The sequence below is a fragment of the Trichosurus vulpecula genome, chromosome 6 (genome assembly GCF_011100635.1).
Source record: "Trichosurus vulpecula isolate mTriVul1 chromosome 6, mTriVul1.pri, whole genome shotgun sequence".
Classification (NCBI taxonomy): Eukaryota; Metazoa; Chordata; class Mammalia; order Diprotodontia; family Phalangeridae; genus Trichosurus; species Trichosurus vulpecula.
The window spans coordinates 3896631-3906214 of record NC_050578.1 but is presented as its reverse complement, the minus strand read 5'-3'; the positions used below and the strand labels follow the sequence as shown (position 1 = coordinate 3906214).

General features: G+C 54.8%; 1 protein-coding gene across 2 annotated transcripts in view; it reads left to right on the top strand.

Moving 5' to 3' along the window:
* The first annotated feature begins 1410 nt into the window (after window positions 1-1410).
* Window positions 1411-9584, top strand: part of GTF2E2 (general transcription factor IIE subunit 2) — an 84566-nt gene continuing 76392 nt past the window's right edge. Inside the window, exons 1-2 of one of the 2 annotated variants that reach the window (XM_036764684.1) lie at window positions 1411-1661; window positions 5284-5450. In XM_036764684.1, coding sequence (XP_036620579.1) covers window positions 5288-5450 — 163 coding nt within the window. In that variant the 5' untranslated portion in view covers window positions 1411-1661; window positions 5284-5287. Of the gene's footprint in view, window positions 1662-1863; window positions 1955-5283; window positions 5451-9584 lie in introns of those variants that run through there. The other variant, XM_036764685.1, reaches the window with a different exon arrangement.

The following is a 9584-nucleotide window of genomic DNA, read 5'->3' as shown; positions in this document are numbered from 1 at the left end:
TCATCCTCCTGAGTGCAAATCCGGCCTCAGACACTTCCTAGCTGTGTGACCTGGGCAACTCACTTGACCCCGTTTGCCTCAGTTTCCCCATCTGTCAAATGAACTGGAGAAGGAAACGGCCAACCCCTCCAGTATGTGCCAAGAAAACTCCAGACGGGGCACAAAGAGCCGGAGAGGACTGAAATGACAATCAGAGACCTAGGTCACGCTGGCCAGAAGGTGCGATCTGAAGAGGGATGCACAGCGGCCCCTCCGCCACACGAGGAAGGCGACAGCGGGCCGTGTTGGCGTCGGGGGGGGGGCGTGATGGGAACGTGCCCTTGGAGAAGTCACAGGGCCCCTTTCTGCTGCTTCTGCTGGGTTTTAAACAGTCATCTTGAAGTCCGGTCTGAAGAACGTGGCCTTTGTTGGAAAGAGGGGCCCCTGTGGGCGTCTAGAGTGGCATTTTCAGGGAGACCCTGCTCACATTGGTAAATGCGCCCATTTCCTAAGACGTCGATGAGGGTCTTGGTGTATCTGTGACCCGCCCGTGAGCAGACCAGCTTTCTGAAGGGCCAGACGTCCCAGAGGGAGGAGACAGGGCAAGGAAAGGTATACCAGGTGGTTCGAGGGTGGGGGCCCAGCAGCTGGAGAGACCGGGAAAGCTTTCTTCAAGGTTGGATTCCAAGAGCTGGAGGGGAGGAGAGAGGGTGCTCCTGGCATGAGGGCCTGGGGGCAGCTAGTTCAAAGGTGTGGAGACTGGAGATGGTGGAGAGGAGGGGGAAATGTAGGAAGGGTCCTCGGTGAAGGGCTTCTCCACGCCAGCCAGAGGAGTCTGTTTGATCTACAGGAACATTGGCAGGGGGGCTTCTCCAAGCTGGTACCTGTCCAGGGCACCCTCTTGCCAGGCCATTCATTAAATAAGCACTTATTAAGTGCCTACTGTGTGCAAAGTCGCGCTTGTCAGTCTAAGGGAGGACCATTCTTTCTCCCTGGTACAGGCTCCTGGCGTGTGCACGCCTTAGGGCTGGAGAGAAAAACCATTACGGTAGCGTCTCCTGCATGCCAGGGCACGGGCTGAGGGCCAGGGGCAGCATTTGAACTCCCACTTCTGCGCGCTGCGGCGCCCTCTCGTGGCCGGACGACTGGCGGGCACCCGCGCCCCCTCTTGGTGGGGGCCAGGAGTACATGGGAGGATGCGCGGCAGGTTCTTCCCGGGTCAGCTGACCCTCCGTAGCACTGCCCCTCCCAGCGGCCACCGCTTGGTCAGCTGGTTGCGGGATGGGGCGGGGCCCAGAGGCCTTTGCGGCAAAACGCACGTCCGTCGCCAAGGCAACCGACAACGACGCGCCTCCGCCTTTCTCCGCGCCGCCGCGTGTCCCTGGGCGCGTGCGGTGACGTCATGACGCAGGCGGCGCAGGCGCACCGGCCGCCCGCCTCTTCCCCAGACTCCGGAGTAGGAAGCGGCTTCGGAGCCCGGGGTTTGAGTCGTCGCTTCTGCCGTCCGAACTGAGACCCCGAGCCGGAAGTCCGCGGCGGATGGCCGAGCCAGCGGGCAAGTGCAGGCGCTGACGGGACGCGAAGGACCGGGCCGGCCTAAGACGGAGTGAAGCAGGGGCAGCGGCGGCGGAGGCCGGGCCACCAAGCGGCGGCTCCTGCCCCTCCCCCCTCCCCCCGCGCAGGTGGGTGCACGCCCCTCCCCTGACCGGCCCTCAGAGCGCGTGCGCCCTTCCCGCCCGCTCCAGTGCGCGTGCGCCCTTCCCGCCCGCTCCAGTGCGCGTGCGCCCTTCCCTTTCCCGGCCCCAGTGCGCGTGCGCCCGGCCCCCACGTGGAGCCCGGCCCCCTCATGCTCCCTCCCCCCTCCGGGGCTCCGAACCTGGGGCTACCCGGGTGTCTCCCGGAGAGAAGGAGGGTAGTCAAGCCCTTGGGGCTGAGCCGGACCCCCTTCCTGCCGGCGGTTCGGCCCCGGAGCTTTGTGCGTCCGAGTGAGAGGAGGGGGGCAGAGGGAGGCCGTCCGACGTTGGGAGGAGGGGGAGACGTAGGCGGGATAGGGCAGGCAAGCGTGCCGGGCGCGGCGGGTGGAAATGCCCAGAGGGAGGAGATGAAGCCTGGGGGCGAGGGCCAGTCCGCGCCGCAGCTAGAGTCGGCAGGACCCCACCCCCGGGGTCCCAGAGTGAGACTGGGGAGGGGGCGCCTCACCCAGGCCGGCAGGCTAGAGAGCGGGAGGGGGCAGAGAGGGTCTCGATCCACACTGATTAAACACCTACTACATGCGGAGGGCTTAGCTCCAGAAGCACCAAGACCCCTGCTGTCGACACAGAAGGGCCCCCTCCCCACCGGAAGCCCCCACATCTCATCCCTGGCCCTCTGCCCCTCTTACCCGGCAGGATTGGACCTTAGGCGGGGCGTCCTCCCAGCCGGGATCTGCCCCCTGCCTGGGCCAGGTGTGAGGAAGTCGAAATCAGGGCTTGTGGATCGACCACCCTGGGAGCCGCTAGTGAAGGGCTTTACAGGCTGGCTGAGAAGCTGGCACCTCGTCCTGGACCTAAGCCCACGTGGTGGGGGGGGGGGGGCAGATCCAGCAGCTGAGCCTGGAGGACAGTCCCCGCCCCCCATGGCCCCCCCAGAGCCCCCAGGCTGCAAGGCCAAGCTTGTGGCATTGGCTTGTGCAGAGCCGGGCTGGTGCTGGGGTGTGGGGCAGGGCGGAGCTGAGCTCCCCGTGTGTCCTGGGTAGTGGAAGAGCTGCCAGGGAGGCGGAGGGAGTCCCTTCAAGTAGCCCAGGCGTGGCTCCAGGGGGGCAGCCTGGCAGCCAAGGCCTTACCTTGGTCTCTTCTGAGGGCTCCCAGGTTTACAAAGTGCTGTCACAGATTCTCCACGCTCACGACCACCCACCCACTGACAGCGGAGACACTCTGAGGGTCCCAGAGCTAGCGAGTGTCTGGGGATGGTCCGAGGGGCTTTGGGGTGCTTCTGAGGCGTGTCCTGCGTCCAGTAGCGCATTGAGCCACCCTGCCCATGGTAGTAGCCTGAAGAGACAAGTGGTTTGGTGGGTGGAGAGCCAGCCTTGGGGTCAGGAAGACCTGGGCTCAGTTTCCATCTCTGCCCTTTGTTGTGGGAGCCAGGGCCAGTCACCGTCCTGTCTCCAGAGCAGGTGTGCCCATCGTAATGACCTGCTTCCTCCTCGACCCAATGAGAGCATAAGAGCCAAGCTTAGTCAGCTCTCTCTGGGCGCTCCTCCCATCCACCAGCAGGATCCCAGCTGGATCTCTTCTTGCCTGGGAAGTCTTGGTGCAGCCCTGGCTGGCTGGGGTGTGTTGCTAATGCCATCCCAGAGGCCTCAGGTGGAGCTCGTGAAGGGAAGCTTGAACAGGAGAGGCGGGCTTGTAGGCAGGCCCACACCGAGTACATACCCACGGGTAACCATTGAGCTCAGACTGGGGAGCTGTGGGGTCTAGAGAACCAGAGGGGCTCTGAGACCTGTGGGAGGACAGGATCCCGGCCGGCAGACCCTTAGGATTGGGGAGTGTTTATGGGGAGGCCCCAGCACAGGGGAAGGTTCTTTGTTGTGGCAATCAAAATGGGCTCCTTAGTGCTTCATTCAGCAAGTGCCCTTGAAGAGTTTGGCCTTTGTTCCCTTTGATTAATTCGGTGTCTTTGACTGAGCCTTACTAGGTGCTAAGCCCCAGGCCCAAACCTATTAGGTGTAAAACCTTAGTAGGTGTGGATTGGCAACTAAGGTGGGGCCCAAGGTGGGGCTAGCTCCAGGGAGGGCCTAGTTTACATGTCTGGGACAGCAGAGGCTCTTAGACCACATGGGTTTAAGTCCTCCTCTTTGTGGTGATTCTAGGTCATGTGGGTGAGTCGCATGTGTGACTCACCCCTGATGCTGAAAAAGATATAAAAACCAGGGGGTGGCTGTTTGTTCTTTGGAGCTCTTTGCCGCAGCAGTGGTGGTGCACATGACTCTGGGCCAGCCCTTGTTCTGAGCTCCCGGGCTGAACCTAGATGTTGGTAACTTTGAATTGTATTGGGTCTGTCTGTTGATGTTTGTAATTTGTTTGTATTTTGTTCTGAAGTTCAGGATGCTGGCTTTTCCCCCTGAACTAACTGAATGCTGTCTGTGTGCTGGATTAAAGTAAACTTGTCAGCCCCTTCACCTTGCTTTCCTTATTAAGGCAGATCAAAAGAACCTGTGCTTTCCCAGCATGCCGGCAGCTTTCCGGTTGCTGGCTGTGGGTGGATCTTACACCCCCACAGAAGCTGCTAGCCGGATTGTGGAAACACTGTCACATTGAGGTGGAGTTACTGGTTTGGGGGATGCAATTACTGCTGTGTCAAATTGGGGTTATTGGTTCTGGGCTTTGATCCTCTGGTGTCTGAATCAGTGCTTTACTTCTGCCTTCTATGCAGAGTCTCTTAGACTTGTGATTCCAAATTCTGCAGGCATGTTCACGTCACCATCGATGTCATGAGCCTTGCCTTACTGATACAGGGAGGAAGCACAGGAACAGTGGGGTGAGGGGCCGTGGGACATTCGGGCCCCAGCATGGACCCACCTGAAGCTGGTTATGGAAATCGTCCTTCTTGGAGAGTCTTGTTTCTTTAATGTGGCTAATGAGCGGGCCAGCCTCTTAACGAGCTTGGTCACGTGTCAGCTGCTAGGAAGATTGTGCTTATTAGACTCCCAGCTTTGTGGTCGTTGGTGGTTTTCACAGGAGCTGCTGTTGAGCCAGGTCTTTCTCCCTCTGCTTCTTGTTGAGCGTTTGAATCAGATTGCGGGACTTTGGAGGTGTCCTCACATAAGCCCCTTGAGGTAGGGAGGCTTGGCTGCCTCGTGTATCCTTGTTGCTTAGCATAATGCTAGGCGTTGAGTAAAAGACCTAGGCTCCTGCCCTTTCTCTGACTCACTCCCTCTCCCCACCTCCTCCTCTTCCCTTCTCTCTCTCTCACACTCTTACTCGTTCTCTGTCATGTTAAATATTCTTCATTTCAGCCCACGTTTTGTAACTCGTTGAAATAGTTTTTTTTCATTCAGGTCTTGTTATACACATATTCGTTGGGCTGCTATATTTTTATTTAAATTGTTAATAAAGTTATTGAATAAGACTGAGTCCACTAGTCTCAGAGCCTTTTTCACTTGGCAGACAGTAAGCATAATTTGAGTGGTCTTTCGATTTAATGACCATCATTGGCCCAAAATTCTCTTCTTTTAATTGCACCTGATTTTTTTCAAAATCAGCTTATCCTGTGCCCTTGAAAATCTTCTTGGCTTTTTTTATGTCATAATTATTTTTGTTTTTACAGCATTATGGATCCGAGCTTGTTAAAAGAACGCGAGCTCTTCAAGAAACGAGCCCTCTCCAATCCATCAGTAGAAAAACGTCCAGCACTTTCTGAGTCGTCCTCATCTTCTAAGAAGAAGAAAGCCAAGGTCGAGCAGGGAGGATCGTCAGGCTCAAAACAAAATTCCGGTTAGTAAAAGTGACTGCTTTGGGGCCTGCCAGGGTGTGTGGGGACGTCTTTCAGAGCTCAGGTGTGATGGGTTATCACTAAGGTGGAGGCCATTTGCAGGTACGCCTGTAGGCCCAGCTCTATAATGAGGTTTATGCAGAACAGAGCAGAGATGGCCCCCTGGGCAGTGTCAGAGCCTTCAAACTCAAACAGTGGCTTTGGGAGCACGGAGGGAGGTCTCAGTCTGGGTTGTTAACACACCCTCTGAGATTCCCCACTCTTCCCCTTTTCCCATGGGGCTTCTGTTGGCCTCAGATGTAAGAACTTTGGAGGATTGGTGTTTGTTCTGAGAGGACGGCCGAGCTTGGTCATTACACCTCAAGCTGGGTGGTCTTTCTTGTTTTCTGTATGTGGTTTTCTGGTTCCTGGATAGCCCCCCCTGCAGCAGTTCGTAGAAATGCTTCTAAGCTCCCTGCCGTGATTTCATCGCTGTCATTTCTCAGTGGGAGGGGGCCAAACATGCTGCTTGAATGGGGACCTCCTGGGGGTCCAGACCCTCATTGGCTAGCTTCGGATGTGCGTGTGGGAGCATCTTTTTACCTCGGTACCTTTCAGGACTCTAGAGAGACAGCTGATTTGGGATTTCCTGAGCTAGTATAAAGTGGGTCGTTGCTTCTCCTTTAACTTTTAGGATGCTGGCTTCAGGCTGATGTGGGCAGGGGAGCCAGTGACTTTGGTAAGCTGAGAGAACAGTTAGAAGGGGTTGCCCAGGAATTAAAGTAGAGCTCTTCACCCCATTTAAAAGTTGTTTCTATTACAGACTTAGCAGACGCTAACACATCAATGTGTGAGGAATAGAATGGAGGGTAGTCTATGGGATTGTGACCTGCCATCACGCGTGATTCTTTGAGAAGCATCCGGGGCTCGTCTGTGCCCCTGCCGAGATGTCCTCTCCCCAGCTTTTCTGTGGGTTGTTTTCTTACCTTTCGTTGCCCTTTGTCCATTTCTCTGCCGCCTTTGGAAAATGATCGAGGGAAATATTAGAAACTTGTTTTATGATAACCCCCAAGGGCCCTGGTGCATTTGCTCCAACATTTAATATGTCAGGTCAAGATGGTGTCAGTTTGTCAAGTAGGGAGCGAAGATGCTGTGATTTCATTGAGAAAGAACCAACGTTCCTGTGTTCTAAGGGATTCCCGGTGTTGTAGAGTGTTCCTGATACTTATTTTTTTGTTTGTTAAATTATTTTCTCTGCATTTTTCTATATTGCCATCAAAATAAATCAGGAATTAAGTTTTCTAGTTGCCTTTCTTCCTCAAAAGGAATGCCAAGAGAAAAGGATCTCTGCGGTTAGTCAGTAAGCATTGATTAAACATCTGTGTTCCAGGCACTGTGCTGACAGAGAGAAAGAAAAGTCGGACAATCCCTGTTCTCAGGCAGTTTGTGGTGGGGGGAGGGATGTGCACATACACATAGCTGGAAAATAAATAGGAGGTTATCTGGTGGGGCCTCAGGTAGGGTGGGGCTTCTGAGTGGAGCTTCGAAGGCTGTTAGGGATTCTGAGCGTGTTCTGGGCCTGGGACGCAGCCTGTACAAGAGGCATGGAGGTGTGCAAGGAGCAGCAGAGGGGGACTTGGCTTGGCATGTTACGAGGAGCTGTGGATGATAAATCTGGAAAGGGAGCCCATCAAGGACTTCAGATTTGGAGCAGGAAAGCCTCTTGAAATTCTGAGCAGCTAGTGGCCCCATGTGTGCTTTCAGAAGATCCTAAAACTTGGCAGCTGATGTGGATTGGAGAGGGGAAAGCCTGGAAACAGGGAGGCTTGGAGCGATCCAGGGAGCTGGAGCAGGGCCCTGACCTTGGCTGGGACGAAGATGGGAGAGGGGCTTCTGATGGAGAATTGACAAGCTCTTCTCAGAGGGTAAACTCTGTAAGAGCGCAGCCCCCCATTCTGGAAATCCCCCCAGAGGCCTTTGTTCCTTGGTGCCGCCTTCCTCCTCGTTGCTCTGGGCATCCAGCTCCTGACTCTCGCCCTCCCTTTGTGCCTCCCCATCCTGGCCCAGCTAAAATCCCACCCTCTGGTGATTGGCTGCAGCGATCCCTGTTCTCTTGTTTGTGTGTGGTTGTCTGCCTGGTGTCTCCCCCGTCAGCCCGGGAGCTCCTCTGGGCCCAGAATTGTCTTTTGCTTTTCTTTGCACTCCTGGAGTTTAGCACAGTGATTTTGTTGTTCTAAAGCAAGAGTGTTGAGCCTCGTTCGTTTACGGATCCCCTTGGCCCCAGCCTAGTGAAGCTTCTGGTGCCCTCCTCAGAATCATGGGGGGTTTTTTGTTTGTTTTTTTAGTCATGTTTTTAAATGCATAAAGTAGAACACATCGGACTACAGAGGAAACCAGTTATTGTGGCGTGGAGTTAGCAGAATTTTAAAAGGGAGTTCATGGACCCCAGCTTAAGTACCCTACGCTAGTATTTCATTTCATTGGGCATTCAAAGGAAAAGTTGTGAAAATTTGAGCGTCTCGGCAGCCCCATGAGGTGGCTGGTGTAGCCATTAATATCCCCGCTTACAGGTGACAAAAAGTGTTAAGTGACTTGGCCAAGATCACGAAGCTAGCGAGAGTCAGGGTAGGGTTGGAACCCTGTTCTTCCTGCCTTGGTGTCCAGGTGTCCATCCTCTACGCATGCTGCCTCTCCATAATGAAAGAACAGCAAAGCAAAAAAAAAAAAAAAAGGAAGCTGTCTTAACTTAGCACATTATTCCACGTTGTTGAGCAGTTTCCTGTGTAACAGGCTCTGGTTGTACGTCCTTATTAGTGAACCCTAGTCTCAGCCTGCTGGGGTCTCTGGGGTCCGTGATAGACAGCAGGCTCACCCCTGCTAACGAGCAGGAGAAGCAGTGCTTTTATGCCTTAATCAGCCTCCTGTGACTCGAGGGCTGCCCTAGGGGGCTTGGGAAGAACATCGAACTTGGAGTCAGGAGCCTTGGCTTTGCCACACACTTAGCCAGTCCCCTCATCTCCATTTCCTCTCCTGGAAGGGATAGAGTGTGTGAACTCCTTTTCTCCCAGGGCTGTTGAGAGGAAAGCACTGTGGATACCATAAGGTGCTTTAGAAGTGGGCACTGTCAAACATTTCACAAAGCTCGTATTGTGTGCCAGACGCTGTGCTAAGCACTGAGGAGACAAAGGGGCTCACAGGCTGGTGGAGGTGGCCGCAGGCAAACAGACCTGTACAAGGCAAGCTATCACAGGATGCACAGGAAGTCATCACGAGAATTAATTGTCCAGTCATCAGGTCTGAAAGGGCTGTGTGGGGCCCCAGGGAAGTCTGCAGGCCCAGGTTCTAGGGTGATTTTGACCGAATCTCCTTCGCTTCCTTGTCTTTCCTCCTCTGTGAAATGAGGCCATTGGTTTGTCTGTTCTTGAGGTTGCCTATGTCAGCAGTCTCCCTCTCCCAGGTCTTCTTGTCCCTTCTTCTGTCCCTCCCCAGGACTATACACGATGCCCTTCAGCTCCTGTTCCAGCGTGGCATCATGGGTCGAGAGCTGGAAGAGGCCACCAAGGTAAAATCACTCACCCAGAGTCCCCACGGCAGAGGCAGAATACAAAGCCGGGGCCTTCGTCTTCAGCTCCAGGGCTCTGTGCCCTGTGCTTAGGCACCCTTGTAGTCATTCTACATTGGTTATTCTTAAAAAATTGGGAAATGTGATGGGTCTTGTGGTGTTTGCACTTTGTACAATGTGTGCCGCTGCGCTGGTGGGCACTGGGAACGTGGTCATCCACATCCTTGGGACTTTAGTGGGCTAGAGGAATCGTGTGTCTCCCCCCTTAGAATCCCTAGCTCAGGTTCTATCAGTGACACGAGGCCCTTCCTGCTCGCCTGGGATTTAGGGCTCTCTGCTCCTGCCTTGCTGTCCCCCGTATCTACTTTGTCCTCACCCACCTGTGGATGTGTGGATCCTCGCTGGACAGCAGCAGCCTCTTTGGGGTAGGGAACATTTCTACTCTGCTGTTTGTACTCACTGTAGCTGGCTTGGGGCCGGTTTAGAGTAGGTGCCTATGAGAGTGTCAAATGGAGACAGTGACTTCACCAAGCATTCTTTAAGCACCTTCTGTATGCTGGGCACTGTACCAATCACCAAGAATACAACTGCAACG